The sequence below is a fragment of the Lissotriton helveticus genome, chromosome 8 (assembly GCF_964261635.1).
Source record: "Lissotriton helveticus chromosome 8, aLisHel1.1, whole genome shotgun sequence".
Classification (NCBI taxonomy): domain Eukaryota; kingdom Metazoa; phylum Chordata; class Amphibia; order Caudata; family Salamandridae; genus Lissotriton; species Lissotriton helveticus.
The window spans coordinates 20,792,981-20,815,907 of record NC_136069.1 but is presented as its reverse complement, the minus strand read 5'-3'; the positions used below and the strand labels follow the sequence as shown (position 1 = coordinate 20,815,907).

At 45.9% G+C, this 22,927-nt stretch overlaps 1 protein-coding gene across 2 annotated transcripts in view; it reads right to left on the bottom strand.

Annotated features, from left to right (window-relative positions):
* Positions 1–271: 271 nt before the first annotated feature.
* Positions 272–22,927, bottom strand: part of AGPAT3 (1-acylglycerol-3-phosphate O-acyltransferase 3) — a 245,970-nt gene continuing 223,314 nt past the window's right edge. For both annotated transcript variants that reach the window (XM_078656405.1, XM_078656406.1), the window contains 4 exons: positions 22,321–22,423; positions 13,328–13,403; positions 6,875–7,073; positions 272–3,321 (listed from right to left, as the gene is read on the bottom strand). In XM_078656405.1, the coding sequence (XP_078512531.1) occupies positions 3,236–3,321; positions 6,875–7,073; positions 13,328–13,403; positions 22,321–22,423 (464 nt within the window). In that variant the 3' untranslated portion in view covers positions 272–3,235. The remainder of the gene's footprint in view (positions 3,322–6,874; positions 7,074–13,327; positions 13,404–22,320; positions 22,424–22,927) is intronic.

Sequence of the window (22,927 nt, the reverse complement as noted above, 5' to 3'; positions counted from 1 at the left end):
AGCATGCGGCCTCTACTTGGCCCTGGAAAGGGAACACTGCTTCACTCCTTAGCCTGACTAACACCGGCATCCCTTTTATGTGAGCACTCCGAGACCATCAGCCGGCTTTGGTAGTACATCTAATAAGAGCAATGTTCGTGTTTGCAGCGGGCTAAAAAAGACTCATAGCAGCTTTGTCAGCATCTCGTCAGCAACCACTGGGTAGGCGTCCTTCAATAATGAAAAGTCAAGTTCGATAACTGCCAACAGAAAAAATAAAGCGCACACACTCTAGGTTTTTTCATTATTTTATAGTCTTATTCTCTTTGAATGGTGAACATGGTCGTAAGAGAGTAGGGTGGCGAACCTACAACAATGAGTCACTGCCTCATGCATGCAATCTTTGGAAACCAAGAGTATTCAACATCCAGGTCTCCGAACCAGGAGGATACATGTAGGAGGCACTCCTGCGGGAGCAAGACAGAAATCTCAGCGCTGGTGCAAGTCTGAAATGAGGAGCTCGACAAGTGAACCGACTCGATGGAGCTCACGCAAGGTCTATGCCTATTTATTTATACAGCACTTACATATCTACAGCCCTTTATAAATTAATATGCATAGAGGGCAGGAAAGTTATACGTAACCTCATGATGTGTACAAAAACAATATTTGTAAGTAAAAAAAATGTAAACGTAGGAAAACACTGGGCTTCAAAGTCCATCATAATCTAGTGTGAGGTGTTAAAAGGTAATACATTGTTAAAATGCAGAAATTCTAATTCACAAGACTTAGCCAGGGTTCACAAAACAAAGCAAGGAGGTGCTCGTCTCAGCAGCTTCTTGCTCGACACATTGAGGGCACAGTCTGCCAGTAGCAGGTACATACCAATTGCCAGATCATTGAAGAGTTTGGTAAAAACAAGAGATTCGTGTCATAGGATATCTCAGCCAGGTTAGCAGGACCCCATTTGAGGGGATTCTGACCCCAGTAAAATTGAGTTCTAGAGAATTAGACAGCTACTAGTAGGGAATAAGAGGGCAGAATGGAAAGAACCAGTTGCGAACAAGGCAGGTGCTGGCAAAACTAGAGGGCCCAGAAAGGGAAATAGACATGTGCATAGCCTCATTTGCAACAGTAGTTCATGAGACTATCTCTAGCTATGTTTGGTTGTGTGTTCATCAATGAGAACAGGTTGGTAGCATGAAAACAGTGTTAACCTAGCGCAAAGACCGCACTGAGGTACATTTTTATACTTAATTTTTATACTTAAGACAGGTTGGGAAGAAGAATACTGCATGTAGCTACATCTTTTGCATCACATCGACTGAGAAAATTCCAAGCCGAACAAGGGAGGTAAAATGGGACTATAGATTTTATAGAGTACGTTTTGATTGGGGGGGCGCACTCAAGATTGACGTGCAGGAGCGCAAACAAACTGCATATAGCTCATCATATTTTCCATGACACTGGCCAGAGACTGGTTGTAGTAAGGGTGCCTGTGGTGAACTGTGGAGTAGATGGAGGATGCGTGTTGCGGTGGGACAGATTCTGTGTGCAGCACACTATGGATATACTATGCCCTTACCCAGAATGGGGCGTCGGTGCGTGGGAGGGATTGGGTGGTAGAGAGGGGTTGGAAATGTAGGTCATTTCCAGTCAGGATTTTCTTTTGGAGGGAGAGGGGAGATCGTACACTGTGGGACTGCGCTATTATGGCATGCTTCTTGCGACTGGTTGCACACAGTGGGATTACACTCTTCCTTTTTAGGATTGCTAAGGGGGCACTCTAGTGGATATACAGTGCCCACAGTCCCATTTACTGCCCTACACTATGGGTGGCAGCATGTTAGGTCTTGTCCTATTCAAAGTTGGTCTATCGTTGTGGGATTCCTAGTCACACCAGGATGGGACCATGCACGCAAACTGTTCCGATCGTGGTTCGGCAGAACACACCCATTTAGACTGCTCTAGGAAAGGGTGAGTCGGGTGCATTTAGTTAGACTTCTCATAGGCAGGTTTACTGAGGCACACCTGTTGCAAGCCAGAATCATGTTAGATCTGTCCCTTGAAAAGGAGGTTGTGCGTCTGTGTCATGCAGCTATATGTAACTACTTGGGGTTTGTTTATTACTCGAGAGGAGTTATGTCTTTGCTTGGTGTGATTTTTCCAATAATTGATCGCACAGTGAGGTTGCCAGTTGCTTTAACGAGGAATGGAAGGACAAAATAAAGGAAAAAAAAAAATCAAACTCCAATTTGATGAGGTATACCGTCAAGGACACTAATAGGGGAGACAGAGTGAAGATATCGGCTTAACCCTAGCCATGTGAGGTGCACGCAAAGGACTCAGACTGCCATATTCAGTGAAACGCAGTGAGGGGGCAGCCATGCTGACACACTCTAAAGGTACACTGACTCAGGCAGGACTACATACGAATCAAAAAGAGGAACCATGAACGTACTTCTGTACACATTTCTTTCTTAGAGCATGTCATAGGCAGAGATAGCGAGGTACAGAGTTACACGTAACAGGCATACAGCAGCCTAGAGGAGAAGCACTCAGGAGATGCTGCTTGCGAAGAGATACCTGAGCTGCTGCAAGAAGATTACACGTCGGGGAACAGCATTGCATGTGTTTAGCCTCAGACATTTAGGTCTCTGTGCTTTTAGAATGAACCTTCAATTCACATCAATATAATCCTTCACTGTCTCGAGGGCAGAAGAGCGACAAGAGTGCAGGTAAGTAATGTGAAGCCTTCAGAGAGCAATGAAATACAGAAAGAACCACACAGCTTTGCCATCTCCTCTTAAGCATAAGAGGTCAGCACTCCACCTTGCCCGCACTACGAGATATAGTACCCCAATTCTCCCGTAAGGTCTCATCGCTTCGAGGGAAAAGGACTGACAATTCAATTCCATTCTTTTGGAGACAGCTGCAGACGATTATATGCAGGCCCTCCATCATAGTGCTAAAAAGCTCTGTTTTGAATGCGTACCCTTTTAAGCCCTAAGCCGTGTTTTTCCTACCCCAGCTTTGGGATGGCTCTCGACTTCACATGGCGACGATTGACAAAAGTATATACCCTTGCAGCTTGTTCGATGGACATCTTTCCGTCCGGGCTCGAGCACGCTTCCATTTTTTTCTGTTACATGATTCTATTAGTCATTAAGAAAAGAGTCTATAAGAGTCTGTCATCAAGTTAATTCGATAGGAAAGTCTGCGCTTAGATGCGGAGATCAGCTCCAGGACAAACGGGCTATTTATTTTTCATTTCTCTGTTTCCGTAGCTGGAACCTCTTTCGATCTCAGTCACTCCGATTAATCTACGAATTGCAAAGGATGCTGAAAAGAAAGAGAAAGGCGTTGGAACATACATAAACACATTATGTAGTTGCAATAATAGTTCATACACACAACCTTACTCACTCTACCCCACTCTACTTTACTCCAATCTATCCCACTTCATTCTACCCCAATCTAATCCATACCACTCAACCCAAATCTAATCCAAACCTCTCTATCCCAATCTAACGCACTGCAAGCCAGCCATGCTGAACAGCAGCTGCACGGTTGTACAACATGGCTAAAACACATTGCCAAAACCAATAACTTTGAAGTAATGAGTTAGTTTATTTCCTTTTATTTTTTTTTCATCCTCAGAATCTTAATCCTCAATTTTGCACGGGTTTTTTCCCTTCAGCATTGACTGTTCCATTGTCGATGTTTTCTTCATTGAAGGTAAATTCGTTATCAACTGTATGATCAATGGTATCACCGTCAACGGTACCATGGATGGTGGCATCATTCACAGGAGTTTTGACGGTTTCATTGTTGACGTTTTCGCAGTCAAGTGTGGCGTCAAAGGCAACTGTGACTTCGCCGGCGAGGACTGTGTCGATGGTAAGTTGAGGAGGGACGCTGTTGAAGGAACCTTAGTCGACTGTGCATTTTAGTATCCTTGTTCTAATCGCTGTCTATGACAGTGGTGACAGGATCATGAACATAGGAGACAATGCTGTGGTAAAGGTAGACGTTGGTGTCGTCGTTACCATAGACGCCGTTTTAGACGAGGTCGCCATTGTCGAGCATGTAGTTGCATAGCATTACTATTTCTTTAAGGATTTATTTTGTCGATAACAGACTGTGATGCACATTTTGGGAGTGCTTCTTTTAAGCAAGGAGTAGTAGGCTCTGAACAAACCTTTTCTGAGGCAATTGTTCCCTTCTTGGAAGAGGAAGGAATGAATATCCTAATGCCTCTTCTCGTGCCCAGATGTTGTAAGTTTGGATTTTTTTAATGGCCTTTGAAGTTGGTTCTGAAGGGATTTTTTCTTTAGATTTATATCTTTTGAAGGAAGATTTAGTCTGTAAAATACTGATCACTCTCCTAAACAGATAACGGGCACTCATTTTCTAGTCCATGAAGCCACAGCAAAAGTCTACCTTCCCTATCTTTAAGAACCTTTCCAAATCTGAAAAGTCCTTTTTAGGGTGTTGGGGCATGGTATCCAGTCAGGATATGCAGGTAATCGAAGTAGTCCTTGCTTTTGGAAGTAAATCCCCTCATGAAAAAACTACGAGAAGAGTAATTTGAGCAGAGCTCAAGGAGACTCCTATCACACGACATGAGGTTGAAAATCGGAGGGATCCAGTCTCTCCTGGGAGCATTCTAGAGGGTGCTATCGCCTGATTGGCTCAAGTTTGATCCTTTTTTTTTTTTTTTTAAAAAGGACACATCGTATATAAAACCTAGGGTTCATTGCCATTTTGTCCATGATAGTAATACACATTGCTTTATTATAGTACAGTAGAACTCCCACTTCAAAGACGGGGAAGGATTAAAGCATGTGGATCCATGAAAGATTCAGTACTGGAGAAGCATTTGTGTCATTCTGCATGGTCACTTTTTAACCCCTTGTGTGCTGTTGACTAGCTCAGCTCGTTATGAGGGACGGTTGAGCTGCCCTCATGACGAGCTGAGCTCGTCACAGCCGTTGGAACGTTCACACGCGGGGATAATTTCCCCGCTGTGCTGAACGTTCCAAAACCGCTGTGCCTCATGACGAGCCGAGCTCGTCAACAGCACAGCGGCGCCGCGCGCGCCCCCCTCCCTCCCGCACAGGAGGGGAAAACACCCCGCAGCCAAGTGGTTAAACTCTATATTCATATTACTTTGTACTGGGAATTTTCTATTTCCTATAGAATACAGAGTATGCTGCATGCTTTTGCGAATGGTTCTAGTAATAGAACAAAACAAGGAAAATGAATCCGGTCTTGGCAGATTAGGCAGCGTATTATTATTCGCCTCGGAGTTAGGAAGGTTAAACCAGCTGTACTTTAAGCGTCCCTACAATCAGAATATTCACTACTACTCCTTACGCTGCAATGAGTATCAGGTCTGGTGGATCGTGAATGGTAATCACGACTGATTACCAATTGGGGGGATAGACGAAGAGGGAGAATAAAAAAATAAAATAAAAAATAAAAAAACATAAAACTTGAGCTCGCCGCAGCCTCAAAAAACAGTGCTGCACCACTGGGACTGCTCCGAGTAAACGTCTCCTAGCACCTCTCCCTAATATTCCCAGGTACACATTAAATAAAACAGAATGCCTTTTATAGACCAAGATTTGCTGTATTGTGTTTTGTTCACAGGACTGCAAGACACTGAGTGGGAAGCGGGATCATATAAAGGAATAGGGCCAAAGGTAGTTCCCATAACACGCCACACTGATCTGCCTTTCACGTTGTCACAAGATGATCTCCTGCGTTTCCCTTCATTCTAAAACCAAGATGGGCACGGCCCTTCAGCCCCCAGTCTTCACCTCAGGGACCCATATCTTGAAGCATTAACCCTGGTCATTAACCTGTGTCTGCCTCCTGACAATTCTTTAGAAGCTGCACTTCTCTATAATTTTTCAGTGGTTTTATATATAGTTATATGTTCACATATGTATGGGTATTTGCAGAACGTGAATATAACTAGACGACAACAGAGAACTGCACATGGGAAACACAACAGTCATCCAGGTAGATTCCTATAACGTAGAAATGTAGAGGAAGAAAATCCAGGGGGATCTTAACAGAGGTATAGAAGTTCTAAGTCAAGGCCTCGTTGCAAGACCCTGCCAGATGGAAACAGCATTGAGATAAACACATTGTTTGCTCCCAGGAAGAGGCTCCATAGCCTTCCTGTGATGATTAAATGAGACGTCACATATGACCGCAAGTCCAGTGTGGCGAGACAACAGTGCTTGTGCCGTAAAGTGTTGCAGTGCTATGTGCAGGAGGAGAAGCGGTTGACAAATCTGCTTCTCAACAGTTCTGCCAAAGCTTTCGGAATCGGTGTCGATTTGGAAACTGCTCTCCTTATGGCATTTCTTTGAGCCCGTTCTTTAACTCTGGAGATGCAGGAATAGAAACTTTAAATCTCCACCATGGGGTATAGGCCCTAGGTGAGCAAGCTCAATAATATTTTCCAGAACTTACCATGGACCTTCACAAAGTGCTCCAGGTAGATGTATGTTCAGAACCCCCATTTCTGGGAGTTAAAAGAAAAATTCCAGTATTCTTGGTGTGAAATATTTTTTACAGAAGGGAACGATTTGTCTTCTGCACTTGATTGTCACTAGTGCTGTGCTCATTGACTGCCACCTGTGCCTTGATTATACACACACACACACACACACCCCTTCCCTTCTTTAGAGGAAGGAATGCAAGGATCCTTCACAAGCAGTAGTAGTCCAAAACAAGCATACCCACCTTCTGCCATTCCACACCCACACGCCCGCTTACAGCACAAACCTTGTGCATCAGTGAAAGTCCCTGGTGTGAGGATACACTCCACAGGAAGACTGACCACGTACAACACACACCTATCTCATTGCCCACTTACCTGCTCCTACAAACCCCAAGAATGCGAGGATGAGAAGCGGGGAACCACTGGCAAACACTTCAAAACCGGAGGCGAAGAGCGGAGAGAGGAGGACGGTTGCCCAGAAAAGGAAGTTCAGGAGCGACCAGAGCCTGCGGGGGGGCTTGATCTTAGTGCCAGGGAACGTGCCTTCTTCAAAGTATTTGTCTTGCAAAGCATCCTGGGGAGAGGCAGAGAGACAAAAAAAGGTCAAACAATATAACTGCTCCAACACTGTGCTCGCCACCTATAATCTCAAAACTTGAAACTGTGCAAGACCATTCTGCAAAGGACTACAGAGGCATTGCTCCAGCAAGGGGGCAGGCCAGGGAGCGTACACACCAATGTCAACATAAAATACAGAAAATGTGACTGTCTTGGGTTGTTCATGTTCCATTTCTGAGAGGGCCTGGTTCTGCAGTTCAGGCTGGACGGTTCCTATTGGAGCGGGAGCAAGAGTGATCTGCATACTGCTGATTCTAATTTGAGGTGGTATGGTGGGCAAAAGGACAAAGGGTTGGAATGTTACCCTGGGCATTGCCAGTGGTTGAACTTATTGCAAGTATTCCTCCCATCAGATTCTGCATGCCTGATAAACTACCACATGTGCCAAGGGTATCGCCGGGCATGGGTCCAGTGCTCACTGTGCCACTGGAATCAAGCTACACCCAAATGAGGAGCCCTAATCAGGGTGAAACCGGTCCTGGGTTGTTTCCGCTACGGTTCACAGAGTGCTTGGCAGTTGGGCTGAACTTCATAATAGCGTTCCTGGCATATGAACATCCTCCGTTAGGAAGTTCATACGCCAGAAACGCTGCCTTAGGAAGTTCATACGCCAGAAACGCTGCCTTAGGAAGTTCATACGCCAGGAACGCTGCCTTAGGAAGTTCATACGCCAGGAACGCTGCCTTAGGAAGTTCATACGCCAGGAACGCTGCCGTAGGAAGTTCATACGCCAGGAACGCTGCCGTAGGAAGTTCATACGCCAGGAACGCTGCCGTAGGAAGTTCATACGCCAGGAACGCTGCCTTAGGAAGTTCATACGCCAGGAACGCTGCCGTAGGAAGTCCATACGCCAGGAACGCTGCCGTAGGAAGTCCATACGCCAGGAACGCTGCCGTAGGAAGTTCATACGCCAGGAACGCTGCCGTAGGAAGTTCATACGCCAGGAACGCTGCCGTAGGAAGTTCATACGCCAGGAACGCTGCGTTAGGAAGTTCATATGCCGGAAATGCTGCGTTAGGAAGTTCATACACCAGAAACACTGCGTTAGGAAGTTCATACGCCAGAAACGCTGCGTTAGGAAGTTCATACGCCAGAAACGCTGCCTTAGGAAGTTCATACGCCAGGAACGCTGCCTTAGGAAGTTCATACGCCAGGAACGCTGCCTTAGGAAGTTCATACGCCAGGAACGCTGCTGTAGGAAGTTCATACGCCAGGAACGCTGCTGTAGGAAGTTCATACGCCAGGAACGCTGCTGTAGGAAGTTCATACGCCAGAAATGATGCGTTAGGAAGTTCATACACCAGAAACACTGCATTAGGAAGTTCGTATGCCAGGAACGCTGCCTAAGGAAGTTCATACGCCAGAAATGCTGCGTTAGGAAGTTCATACACCAGAAACACTGCATTAGGAAGTTCGTATGGCAGGAACGCTGCCTTAGGAAGTTCATACGCCAGGAACGCTGCCGTAGGAAGTTCATACGCCAGAAACGCTGCCGTAGGAAGTTCAAACGCCAGAAACGCTGCCTTAGGAAGTTCATACGCCAGAAACGCTGCCTTAGGAAGTTCATACGCCAGAAACGCTGCCTAAGGAAGTTCATACACCAGAAATGCTGCGTTAGGAAGTTCATACACCAGAAACACTGCATTAGGAAGTTCGTATGCCAGGAACGCTGCGTTAGGAAGTTCATACGCCAGAAACGCTGCTGTAAGAAGTTCATACGCCAGGAACGCTGCGTTAGGAAGTTCATACACCAGAAACACTGCATTAGGAAGTTCGTATGCCAGGAACGCTGCGTTAGGAAGTTCATACGCCGGAAACGCTGCGTTAGGAAGTTCATACGCCAGAAACGCTGCGTTAGGAAGTTCATACACCAGAAACACTGCCTCAGGAAGTTCATAAGCCAGGAACGCTGCCTAAGGAAGTTCATACACCAGAAACGCTGCTTTAGGAAGTTCATACATCAGAAACGCTGCGTTAGGAAGTTCATCAGCCAGGAACGCTGCCTAAGGAAGTTCATACGCCAGAAACGCTGCGTTAGGAAGTTCATATGCCAGAAACGCTGCGTTAGGAAGTTCATACGCCAGAAACGCTGCGTTAGGAAGTTCAAACGCCAGAAATGCTGTGTTAGGAAGTTCATTCGCCAGAAACGCTGCGTTAGGAAGTTCATACGTCAGAAACGCTGCGTTAGGAAGTTCATACGTCAGAAACGCTGCGTTAGGAAGTTCATACGCCAGAAACGCTGCCTTAGGAAGTTCATACGCCAGAAACGCTGCCTTAGGAAGTTCATACGCCAGAAACGCTGCCTTAGGAAGTTCATACACCAGAAACACTGCATTAGGAAGTTCATAAGCCAGGAACGCTGTCTAAGGAAGTTCATACGCCAGAAACGCTGCATTAGGAAGTTCGTATGCCAGAAACGCTGCGTTAGGAAGTTCATATGCCAGGAACGCTGCGATAAGAAGTTCATGTGTTTCTTGCTGGGAACGTGTAGTCCAAGCAACAACTGTATTGATGTTTCGCAGTAGATGCCTTCTATATCTTATTTCAGCAATGCGCTATAAATATTACATTTGAAACATTGATCCATGTACATTCAGCCAAATAGAATCGATGAAGAGCTCGTATTGCCTCTGGGATGGAATGGAACTCTATAAGTGCTCAGGTTTGAAACTGTGCGACATCTTCCAGGCATCTGTGAGGAGCTCATGAAGAAACCCACAGCACCCCAGGGGCCTGGAAAACCCTCAGAAGCAAGTGGCACCTCAAACGCTCCTGGAACGCTCGTCTCTCTTCATGGGATTTAGATGCGTGCATGAACACCTCATTGTCTCTGGCGCAGGCCAGGTTCAAAGAAATGAGTGAAGTCGCTTTGGCCAGAAAGAGTGATGTAGGATTGCCCCAAGAGAGTAGGGAAGGGAGGTGGCTGTGTCAGGACAGAGCTCTGGAGCCTGCACAGCAAAGCGACGTCAAATGTGCACTGGCACCACACAGAATCAAAAATACCAGACTTCAATATTGTGCCCATATTCACTGACCAAAGCTCCTCGTATCACGAACTGATCGACATGAGACCTTCCACACCCACCCGCTATGCATAGTTCAGAGAGGAGGGACCGAAAGGGGAGGAGTCTCACCCGGCAAGAGAAGCCTACACTGGGACAAAGGGCATGGCCTGGAGACCTCTCCCACCCACCCAGGCCAGAGAGGGGGGGGGGGGGGTGGAGGCCAGAGAGTGGGGGCGCTAGGGATGAGACAGGAAGGGAGGAGCCTCACCCCGGCAGGAAACGCATGCACTGGGAAAAAGGGTGTGGCCTGGAGACCTCCCACCCCTATACACAGATTTCAGTGAGGGGGACAGGAAGGGAATACGTTTAGAAAGGGATGTCCAAGATGGAATTCACGAACTCAAACACATAGATCACCTCCTGTGCATGTACCCTACCAGCCACTAATGCCATCTTCAACCGCACAACCAATGTAGGTGCCATATACGTCCTCCATACGTGGCACGGACAAGGCGCCGTCATCTAGGGCGTGGGGACAGAATGTTTCCTCCAAAGTAATCTTTCCTGCTCTCAACCTCGCTCCCTCTGGAGTACGACAGCATATTTGAACCATGTTTGGGTAAGGCACTCAGTTATGGGCACTGTAAAGACTACTTGAAAGAGCCAGTAGGCAGTTTACCGATGGGCAGGCTGGTAAAAGGCCAGTGCCTCTGAATTGGGGTCAAGCCGCCACCACAGCCACCATCACAGCCACCACCAGGCGATGCATCTCCTGGACTGAGGAGAGGGCAGCAGCCCCCCTCTCTCAGAATGGGATACACTTCACAAGTTTCCTTGACACTTGCTGGCAGCAGCGCTTAATTTGTACATAAAATGCCAGGGTCCTCGTCAACAGACCACTGCAGCTTGCACCACCCACTGCCCCTGCCAGCACTGACAATGACAAATAAAGTGTAATCACAAATAGGCACAGGTTTCCAAAGCCATGTAGATTAACCTAAGGCCTAACAAATGTGTCCATGGTTCTGCTGGCTAGGTGGGGATTAATGGAAAGTAATTTATAGATGCAGTCAGTACCCAAGGCTGAAAGGCCAGGTCACAGTTCTACTAGAAACTCCTGTGGGGGCTCCAGTGAGTCCTAGTTCACTAGTCCATTCTTTCATTTCAATAAATGTAATAAAGTCTACAGAACACATTTCATTTACTAAACAAATAACTAGTTAGGGTGTAAACTCATTTTGGACTGACATTAAACGGACACTGGTGACAGCATGGCAGGGTCTAAGACGACACCAAGACGTTGGGGAAGTATCAGAGTTCGCCTGAGCGCATTATCAGAGCGATACCAGAGATGGGGCCAGAATCCCCACATCGACATTCCGCGGCATCTTTAGGTTTAAAAGGAGTCTGTAAAAACAGATATTTCAAGATCTCCAGAACATCCCAGGACAGACGCAACAATATTCATATAATATCTTTGGCTACAGGGTAAATGTTATTAAATGTCCAGCACACAAAGTGTAAAATAACTTTTGAGGTTGTTTCTTGGAATTGGCAAATTCAGAATGTATTAGTGAATATCCTAGTTTTAGCATTTTAATTACACACCTGTTTGCCCTACATAGGATTCTGCCCAGTAACCAGTTACTGCCCCAGTACACCATAGGCTGTTTCTGCCCCCACCTCACCGCCAAGTCCTGGAACAGCCTCCTCCTTCATCTCTGGACATCACCCTTGCTGGAAGAATTCAAGAGGAGACTCTAGACCTGGCCTTTTGATTGAGCCCTGCTACCTAGCGCCTGATTAGTAGCACTAAACAAATACTGATTGATTGGAAGAAATGGTTTCACAAGGGGGACCTGGGAGAACACTACACATCAGGAACGTGATAGGAAGCAGCGACCGGTCGATTTCTGTGATAAACTGACCAGTCTAATTTGCGAGTCCCAGAGGACTCTGGTTATTGCAGAGATTCTTCCGGGAGCTCTTGCATTCCAATTCACGGTATTCAGCCCATATTTTATCCGCAACATGGCCTGGAGAGCCCAGCATATTACTGTCCACGTTTCTGAGGTACTAGACTTGAATTACCAACAATTCATGCACCTGCTCTCCTGTGGCAAAGCCTTGTTACACACTTGGCCATTTAGCAACCCAAGGAAACCAGTAACATGGACAAAACTGAAAGGGAGCGCTTTTAATGACCATAACCGTGGACTGCTAGAACCAGCGGACATTGTGCCGAGGTCCTGGTGTACGCAAACACCATCCTGAAGAAGCACCATTCTCAGACTCTCAATTGGACTCCAATCTTTTGTTCTCTTCCTTGAAAATCTTAGGCTCTTTCACGGTCATATTGTGGATCACTTGCTGACGTCAGAGAAGTCTAACCACAGACAAACTCTTTGCCAGCACCAACATAGAAAATAAGTCCATTATTTTGATGAAACACTAGATTAATTAATTAATTAATTAAAGGGTTTATATAGCGCTAGGAATCGACTCCCGGAGGAGTATCTCCACGCTTCGACCGCTGGGGAACCCGTCCTGGCTCACCCTGAGAGATGGTCCCTGATGGGTATCTCTAAGGTGCGACCAAGCATCCCCGGCGGTCTGGGGGGCCGTTGTGAAGATGAGGCAAGCTGATGCCCAGAGTTGCCGAGTGTGGTTTCTGACTAGAGTAGGCACCGAGGCGAGAATTATCGAGTCCGCTGACCCTGGTCCACGACCCTGCCGCGTCGGGAATCGAACCCTGGTCCCAGGCCGTTCTCTGCTTACGGGTCTGCCGCCTCTAACCAGTGAGCCACACTTCTCCAAGATGGCAGATTAAGCCCAGCAGCTGATGCAAAAGAATGTAATGCAGACCCACTATTCAGGATTAACACTGCGCAGATTCTATCATCCAGGAAGCATTCCCAACCTTATCTATGCCTAACACCCCTAGGTTTGATCAATGATCGCTCCCCCTACAAAGTTCTCGCTGGATTCCCATTAGCATACAGTACATACTTTCCCTCTCTGTCTCACTTCCTGAAATGTCATCTCGCACCCCCCCCCCCGCCCCACTGGGGGTACGGGCACCCCAGGTTGGAAACCCCTGATCTAGGTAGTGGGGTCAGAATGTTTCCTCCAAAAGTAAACTTTTCTGGTCTCAACCTAGCTCCCTCTAGAATACTACCGCATGTAGAAACCATGTTTTATTTACCTTGTCCTGATAAAGTTTGTGAAGCCACGAGGCCGCCTCCTTCTCATCTTCGGGAATCTCTTCCAGCGGAAATCTCCTGAATTTAGAAAAAGATAATGGAGAGAGAAGAGCTGTGAGAGGACAGCTTTAAAGAGCAGCAGCCTTTCTGGGAACAACTGATTTAAGATTAACAGACAAAACATGGCTCTATAGAAAACCTCCGAACCAATATTTATTTAAAAAAACAAACAAAAAAACAAACATAGTACCAATAACATTAAATTATAATTTAAAAAGGATCTAAAACTGCCCTCAAGACTGCTAGCTCTTACTTTGCCCAGTCTCCATTATTACAAGCTGCTCGCCAATATCATTGATTTATCCTGACAAGTCATTGGAGAAAGCAGAAATTATTCACTCAAAAACTGTACTGAAACAGAAGGAATATTAGAAAAATATCAGCCAGGATTCCGTCCTGGAATGGGGTCGGAGGTCATTGTTACTTCGGCTGCTGATAATGTAACGATGGTGGTCAAAGACGGGCTGTTGGCGCTATCATTTTATTGCATCGGTCAGATACGTTCGATAGAGTCATTGTTGGCGCTATCATTTTATTGCATCGGTCAGACACGTTTGATAGAGTCAATGTTGGCGCTATCATTTTATTGCATCGGTCAGATACGTTCGATAGAGCCAATGTTGGCGCTATCATTTTATTGCATCGGTCAAATACGTTCTATAGAGCCAATCGGTTATTACTCTACTACGAGCACTTAGGCTTCGATTGATGACTTGACCCACCCTACGTCCGCTCCACACGTTAGACATTCTAACAAGAAACCAGTTTGTTAGAGAGTGCCTCGACAGGCCAATCTCCTTTAACACTTTGACAATGCTTCACAGGTTTAAGCTCACTTTCAGAATACATGCGGACGACATCCATATCCTCTTCAATGTTCAATATTTTTCACCACTTACAGCTAGCTACCCGTTAGCAACAGCGGTTTTAAAAGTCTGTTGGCTAGCGCATCACATATACCACAATACTGGTCCTGGATTTTTAAGAGAACAATCGTAAGACACTCCCCCTGAGCTCTTAAAAAAGATCACTGTGTTACTGAACGCTCAGTTGAGAACACGTGGTGGTGGGGCCATCGGGATGCTTCATTCATCTCAATCTGCCGAATCGCCTCCACTGACGTATGACCCACTGGTGAGGATATCTTTGTTCGTGTGAGCGCTTCTATAGTGACAGGAGACCCTAATAGCAAGCACACAGCTTTGCAAGAAATAAACGGAAGCATCGGAGTGACTTTTGCAAACCTAGTCCTACTTCCTCCACAGAGGACGTGAACCCTGTACCTCTGCCGAGCACAGAGTAGAAATGTACACTAGGAAGCCCACGTGCATGCTCCGCTCCATCATTACACTGGTTTTCACCTCACTCCCAACATCTTCAAGTTTATGTTTTTGTAGTCTCTACCATGAGACAGATGCATAGGTTCAACGAAGACGGCCAGTAGGCTGTCAGGAGGAAGTGTTTAGGGCTGGAAGTTAGTCACATCAGTACCCTGTACTTCTCCACAACCACCCTCTGTCCAAAATAAAGAAGATTCCCAAAGATCCAGCTCCCTCAAAGGCATGAAGTATCGTACCGGCACTCTTGTGGTCTTGGTCGTAAAAAGCAGGGCATGACCAAACCATGTCACTTACAGTGCTCATGTCCACTTAATGGCACTTGCAAAACCTGAGACATGTAGCCCAGGTCTCTTGTTAGCAGGACAGTGCCGGGACAGGAATGTCTGCTGCATTGTAAATAGATGCACATCCCCGCACTGAGGGCCCAACTACATGTGAAACAGATTTATTTTGTCTGGCCAAGGGATACGACTCAATGCCTAGACCTGTCCCAGTAATAAGAGCTCCAGAACCGGTCCCATGACCTGGAGGGGCGCACCAAAAGAGCCTTTATAGTATGCACTGGATTCAGGTCCATGCCCTGGGGGCATCACAAAGCAGGAGTGGAAGCACACCGTGTTTTGTAAATGTAATTTGTACTTGTAAAGCACACTAATACCCATGGGTTTCCTGGCGCTGTAACGCATACCGCTGTGGAACCCTTCCTGGCTTTTCCCTGTGAAATGTCCACTCCTGGGCACCCCCAAGGTGGAGGCCAGGCATCCCAGCGCTGCTGAGGCCGTTGTGGAGATTAAGCAAGCTTTTGCCCAGAGTTGCAGAGTGGGATCCATGCTTAGAATAGGCACCGAGGCGAGAATGATCAGGTCCGAGGAAATTGAGCCCAAGACCCGTCGAGGCAGGAATTGAACCCTGGTACCAGGCCAGACCTCTGCATCCAGGTCTGCCGCTCTAACCATTGAGCCACACTTCTCCACCAGTGAATCAGGTGTGTGACCAGAGCCTTTGCTCTGTGTTAGGGAGAGGCGAGCATCCCGGCTTGCCTGTGTAAAGTTATGTGAGACCTGGAACAGTGTACTTACATTCAGCGTGTGCATATGTACACTGTGTTTGGAGCACACGTGTAGTATTAGGAGTCTATCTTGTGAGAGTCTGGGTTATAGGACCAGTGGGTTCTAATCTGGATGCCCCTGGTGCATCCTGGCACAAGGCAGAGGATATACAAATTACCCCCAAACTGAGCTACATGCATTTGTGTGACTCAAGGGTAGCGACCTGGACACTCGAGTGGCTCAAATGAAGACAGGGTTACCTTTGGAAATCTAATAAAGACCTTATTTACTATTATTCACGTGATTTGTAAAGGGCAATGCTACCTAGAAAAGGTTTTACAGTGCTAGCCTTCTCACTAAACAAAGCCTAAGCCAAGGGAAAGCGGTCACTAAAGTGGGAACATCCTTGCTTTAAGCACTTTGAGGAAAGCTTAGAGCAATTTACAAACTCAGTTTTTGAGGCAAGGTGTTCCTCAGCTTTGCTCCGAGATTAGAAGCAAAAGCTGCTAATTAGTTCTTCCTAAACACCACCATTTGGTAGTTGTGAGGGATGAACTGCAGTTTTAGTTGTTTAAGCTGAGGAGGTTTCTCAGTAGTGGTTGCACTTCTGTCTGTCCTGAACTACTGTCTCTGGAGAGCACACGAAGGACTCCGGTGTGACCAGGGCTGGTGTCTGCATGACGAGCAGTCTCCCAGACGTGAGAGGACATCACCTGAAGGCGGCACAGAGCACTCGAAGGACTCCGGTGTGACCAGAGCTGGTGTCTGCATGACGAGCAGTCTCCCAGACGTGAGGGGTCATCACCTGAATGCTGCACAGAGCACTCTAAGGACTCCGGTGTGACCAGGGCTGGTGTCTGCATGACGAGCAGTCTCCCAGACGGGAGAGGACATCACCTGAAAGCTGCACAGAGCACTTGGACTCCTGTGTGACCAGGGCTGGTGTCTTCATGACGAGCAGTCTCCCAGACGTGAGGGGACATCACCTGAAGGCTGAACCTTCTACTTAAGGAGCTGAGGGTCTGCATCGTTCCTAGAATCCGGACTCTGCTGAGCAAGGGAAGAGGAGTGCCTGGCCCTGGAGGAGGAGAGACCGCCCAGGAAGCTCACCATGTTCCCAGTCTGAGGAACAAATAGAGAAAGTTGATGGCCCTAAAGGGTGAAGCCACAAGCGACCTGTGCTACGAGTCACCAGCTTGATGACGTGGTAAGGAAGGCCTGTAATTCCTTTTGCAATAGTCTTATGTAGTCTTAACTTAGTGACAAGTAGAACTCCAGGCAATACTCCTGGTGTACCACAGAGAGAACTCACTTGCTCAGAGGACACGTCCTTCCATTGCAAAAGGAATAACCTTAATCGCCCGAAGGGGTAGTGTGATCAATGAGAATGATGGGAGCGTCGCTGTTTGGAGGTAGACGCATCCTTGCGAGAGCCGCCTCTACCCCTGCGGTTTCCACAGCACCACCTCTGATGAAGGATTTGTCCCTGGCCATCTTGAAAGGGCTGGTACTGCCAAAATCCCCGCATTTGTGTACAGACGGACGCCTTGGCACCTCCTCCTGCATGTTATTTGCGACAGGCAGCCCAGTGTCTTTCGGTCTTTAGATCACCCATTGCCTGAGCAGTCTACATATCTTTCCCGAGTTTCCCAAGTATATTCTGGACTTGAGAGCCAAACAGTTGAATTAGGATGCTGATATTTATTTAAAGGCAGTGTCTGCGAAGTCCAAGGCACACAGAATATATGTGTTAAAAAAAAAAAAACTTTCCTCTCTGCTACACTTTGTCTACATTTCAGATATGTCTCATGGAGATGCTTGACCAACTCTAACATCCTGTACTAGTGATGACACTCGCATCCAGGTAGAACATCAAATCCTCCAGTGAGTGGCTGCCCCAGTCAATCTTCCTGCTCTCCTTGTCTAGACGAGGGTCATCACCTTTTGCCTGGGCAGAGGCTCTTCTCATTGCTCTGTGCCCAGGATGTACGCACAGTTGCCAGGGCAGTCTTTTTTTTCTCAAACCCTGGCGACACTTCTCTTACCTTGACTGGGTCTTTGATGCCGTCAGCGCTGCACATGGTCACACTGTTTAGCACTGGCCGAACAGCCCTTTTGCGTGCCTAGAGGTGAAATGTATGCAAATCGTCTCCAGGTTATCATCCTCTTGTGGGTCTATGTGATAATCTTTCCCAGGATCATCCGAGTCTCCGGGTGGCAGAGGGTTAGGGCATGGGGTTAATTGGATCTGAAGGGTTGCCCTGATCTGAACTAGTGTGGTCTGAGGGAACCGACACCTGTGGTGAAAGAGGAGGAGGTGTCGCTGAGCTGGAGCCCTAGAGGGAGGGAGCTGTGGGGTGGACTAGTGGCCTTGTCCCAACACTTCTTGGGGATCGGACAGGTTTGTAGCTCCCTTTCCCCAATGATCTGGTGTGTGAATCTCCTCCTTTGGGGCTGATCGATTAGAGGGATGGAGGAAAATGCTTTGCTGCCTATTAGGCATCTCTGGGAGCTTGAAGGTGAGGAGCAGTCCGCTTCAGTACGATTTCTGTGTCCAGGCCTCTTTTGGATCCAGTTTAACGATTTGTTTTGAGCAGATTTCAAATCTGAGGATGGTTTCTCGGTGTCTTGGGGACTAGCCAGTGAACAGAGCACAGAGGCTCTCTGACCTTCGCAGAAGGCTTTACTGGAGCCAAGAGAGTCTACCAGGGAGTGAGAAGGCTAGGTATCAGAATCCAGACGTGAAGGTTGGTGCCTTCTTTGGCTTGCCTCAGGGCTCGAAGCCCATCTCCTTCAGGGGCTCGCTAGGTTCACATATTTTTCCTCCCTCCTGGATAACGCATTCATCTGCTGGGATCTAAGATTACCCTGAATCAGCGTCTTCTGTTGAGGGAGTATTGGTGCCTGATCGAGTCTCAAACATCTGATTTTCACCGGAGGAAGTGACAGGAGCAATCCAGTGTATCCATCCACAAGGCGCCAGGCACAGATGGGATGCCGCTAGACCTTTATATTTCTGATCCTGATCTATGGGTCCCTTTGTTGGTCCAAATTATGAACTCTGCTGTAAAAGAGGCAATCCCTGTATCACCAGGACAACCCATTATTATCCCAGTTTTTAATAAAAAGGGCGATAAGAGGAAACCCCACTTCTATCAACCCTTTTATTTAACTGACTCTTTGGTCCATTCACATGGCTTTATGGACCTCACCCCGGCATGTGAGCAATACTGTGGAATATTTAATCAGGGATCTGCATTCCAATATGTCTGCGGTGACGAGATACCATGCCGACTGTTCTTGCTCTGAGGGTTTTGCTATCAAATGCAGCATTAGGGAGGCTTGCTTTCTCGCTCCTTTTTTGTTCCTGTTGTATACAACTTTGAAACAGCTCTTCTTTCAAATAATATTGATTTTCCCCAGGTGGGAAGCTGTGCCGTCCCAGCATTATTATGTGCAGACAAGGCAGTGCTGTTGTCTAGAAATGCCACTGGTCTGCAAAGCCCAAATTATAGTTTTGTCATCTTTATAATCATTGGAATTGAAGACTAATTTTCCAAAGTCTCATATGATGGTGGCTGGGCCAGGATCTACTAGGTATTTCAAAGTTTATGCACAAGGCAGGGAAATCGAGGATTGATTCTTTTTCTTACTTGGGAGTTTTGTCTGATGCTGCTGGGAAGTGGTCCCCTTTTCTACCCACAAAGAAAAATCTATTTTTAAGGTCTATACTTTGAATTTCTTCAAAACTAAAAAGCAGATTGGTTAAACAAATGGCCGACATATACCCAGCCAACAGTGTTTCTTTTGTATCCTATGGTACTGATATCTAGGGGTATGTAGATTGCTTATCTTTGCAAGTTATCAAAAATCAGTTCACTAGGCGCTTGCTGAGTGTATCCAAGTCTATCCCTTCCTACAAAACCCACCAGGAGCTAGGTTCAACGGGCATGTCTGATCGACAAGCTCTTCAACCTGTATTAAAGCAGCCATCAGTCTGGGCGAAACTATAACTAGGAATGAACCACACTGTACTACGGGATTGTCTGGGACCAGATAGGGTATGTCTACCCCATGCAGAAGTAAATTGAGACCACGCTTGCACTCTTGGTTGTCTGGAACCTTTTTATGACCATAGGAATGTTTTTTTAAAAAGCAGTGCAGGTTGGGTGAAAAAAGCTTATATAGCTGTAATACAATCTGAAAGGAGAGCTCAGAACTAATGTAGCCGATGCTACGGGGTATATCCTCCTTAAATCCAGTCCGCTTGTTGAACCATACCATACTTTTGTTATTAACACTGACAATAGAATTCTATAACCTACATTTCAGCCGAGCATGTTCAGCCTAAAGAGTGGAATGAAATAAACAATCTTAGTCATTGTGGCTGCGACAATGTGTTTCCAGTCACTTCAACTCAGAATAAGAATTCAGGAATGTTTTTTATATACAACAAGTGTGGACACAAAGGACACACCGGCCCTTAGATGCTCCTTGTGAAACAAATCTCATCAGGTCATTCATAAAGGAGCTCTGTATCATATCCTGTAATGGCTTCCCCGACAATAAACCATCCGTCAGCTTCCATGATATCCTTTTTTTTTTTTTTTTATATTTTTTTATTGGGTTTTTTCCCCCCTTATTTTGTGTTGACATGGGCAGGGCATAATAATACATAACTATACTATAAATACATACATATAAATACACAAGCATGTACAGACATAAACAAACCAATTATCCAAATATATGCTATATAAACGGTTCATGTAGTAACTTAATGACATTCACTTAGGCGTCTAGACCATACTTCCATCGTATAAATGGTTCCCAGATTTGCGTACCCATCTTCTTCCCCTTTTTACCCCTCCTAGCATATATAGCGGTTTCCAGTTTTTGTGCGGACATTACTTTTCCTAGCCAATGATGATATGATGGTGGGTTAGGTTCCAGCCAGGCTGAGGCCAGTAATAGCCTCAATATCGCCATTGAGACAAAAATAAAACTTTTACAGCTTGTTTGTTCTGAGTTGATCCCCAACAACATAGTGGCCGGTGTTAATTCTATTGTTATTGACATTGCCCTTTGGAAAAATTCCACAATGTCCTGTTTCAGTTTGTCTAGATATGGACAGGTTGCGAAGATATGTATCAAATCAGCATTAGAGCTTCCACATCTGAAGCAAGTAGTACCTGATGTACCGCCCCACTGAGCGATTTTCGCTGGTGTGTAGTATAAATGGTATAGCGTTTTATAGTGTTGGGCCTGGAGGGATGATGAACATAACATTGTCTTCTTCATTTCTAACGACTCGATAAAGATATCCCCATTCAGTTCCAAATCTAATGACCATCTATCTGTCCATTTCTCTAAGTCATCTTTTTTTTAACATAGTCATTTCTGAATAATATCTTCTAATGGTACAATCAGAGCCATTCTCTACAAGATCTAACAATATACTTTTTCCAAAACCCAGTGTACCCCCCCTGCTTTCTCAAAAGGTAACTTCTTATTTGGAGATATTTGTAGAAGTGTTTTGTATCTAGTAAAAAACTGGTTTGTAGATCCACAAATTGTAAGATCCCTTGTGGGCCCATCATATCACCAACTTTTCTTATCCCGTGACTATACCATTCTTTAAAGACAGCTCCTGAAAAAATCTCGCTCGGTAAGGAGGGGTTATCCTTCAATCTGGTATAGAAATTAAACTTCCCAATTCCCACCTATTTTGTGAACCCTTTCCAAATGTTATACGCCGCTATTACGGTCTTAAAGCGTGTTCTTTTGAAGTAACTACCTTCTGTAAATCTTAGAAACACATTTTCGGCATTGATACCTAGAGCCAGGCCATATATTGCTAGAGACCCAGCCTTATCCCAACCCTCCACTTCAGCCCCTCCAATCAAACCTCCCATATATTGCAATGCTGCAACCCAATAATATAACTTTAGATCTGGTAGTGACCAGCCTCCTCTCTCCCGTGTGAGTGACATATATCTCAGCGCCCTCCGCGTCTTGCCTTTTGCCCAAATAAAACGATTAACCATTTGCTCACAGATTTTAAACCACTTGTTCTCGATGGCTAATGGAATTGTTCTAAATATATACAAAAATTTCGGCAATACCAACATTTTAATGATATTAACGCGGCCTATTAGAGATAAATGTAAGTTCTCATATCGATCAAGATCTTTTTTGACTTTCTCTACTATTGGAGCTATATTTTTTTCCACTAATTTGTTGAGATCAGAAGTGATAATGATACCCAGATAAAGTCCCTGTTGGACCACCCGATTATCTCTACAAATTGTCTTAGAATTTTTAATAATCTGCGTCTTTATAGTATTCAGGGCATAACCCGATATATGCCCAAATTTACGAGCTTCCACCTCTATCCTCTCGATTGCCTCCGTGGGGTTTGGAGTTACCACCGCCATGATATCCAATCAATACAGTTTGTGTATTTGGTCTGAAGACTAAGCAAGAGATTGAAGTCTAAGCAAGAGATTGAAGTCGCCGACAGTCTGAAGGCCCAGAGCCCCTCACCTGACACACAGATCCGCTTCATAGTTCTTGCCATAGAGGATCCCCAGCAGCGATGGGTTCTTGTTTCCTCTGAAGTTCAGGGTCACGTCATATACAGCAGAAACTGTCAAGACAGATAAAGGTTACTGAGAAAAGAGGTCCTACTCATAGCAAGACTACAGGTAGGCCGTAGAACACAAGCAAACCTCAAGATGTCACATTTCAAAAGGACAGAACATCCAAACAAGAAACAACCATAGACCCCATTTTAAACAAAAAAATGATTTTACGTTTTTGGTATAAGGTCTTTTTATTAAGATTTTAACATAATACATGGTCAAAATCCAACATTCAAGAAGAAGAAAAAGAAACAACTTCCTTACTTAGTCCCTACTCACCCACCCCTTAACTCCATCCCTCCACCCCCATTCCTCTGCCAGATAAATGCGGTTATGCAGTGCTATACAGCAGCAGATTTCTCCAGATCTATCCCGCCTTCTGCTGCAGACCCGTTTTTCCTGCTAACTTGAACCAGCTCCATTGCAGCTTCTGAACCCAGACTGTGGCCAGAATTTGCAAAGCTCTCAGTCTGACTACAGCATTCATCTCTTGTCCCGGGGCTTGCAAT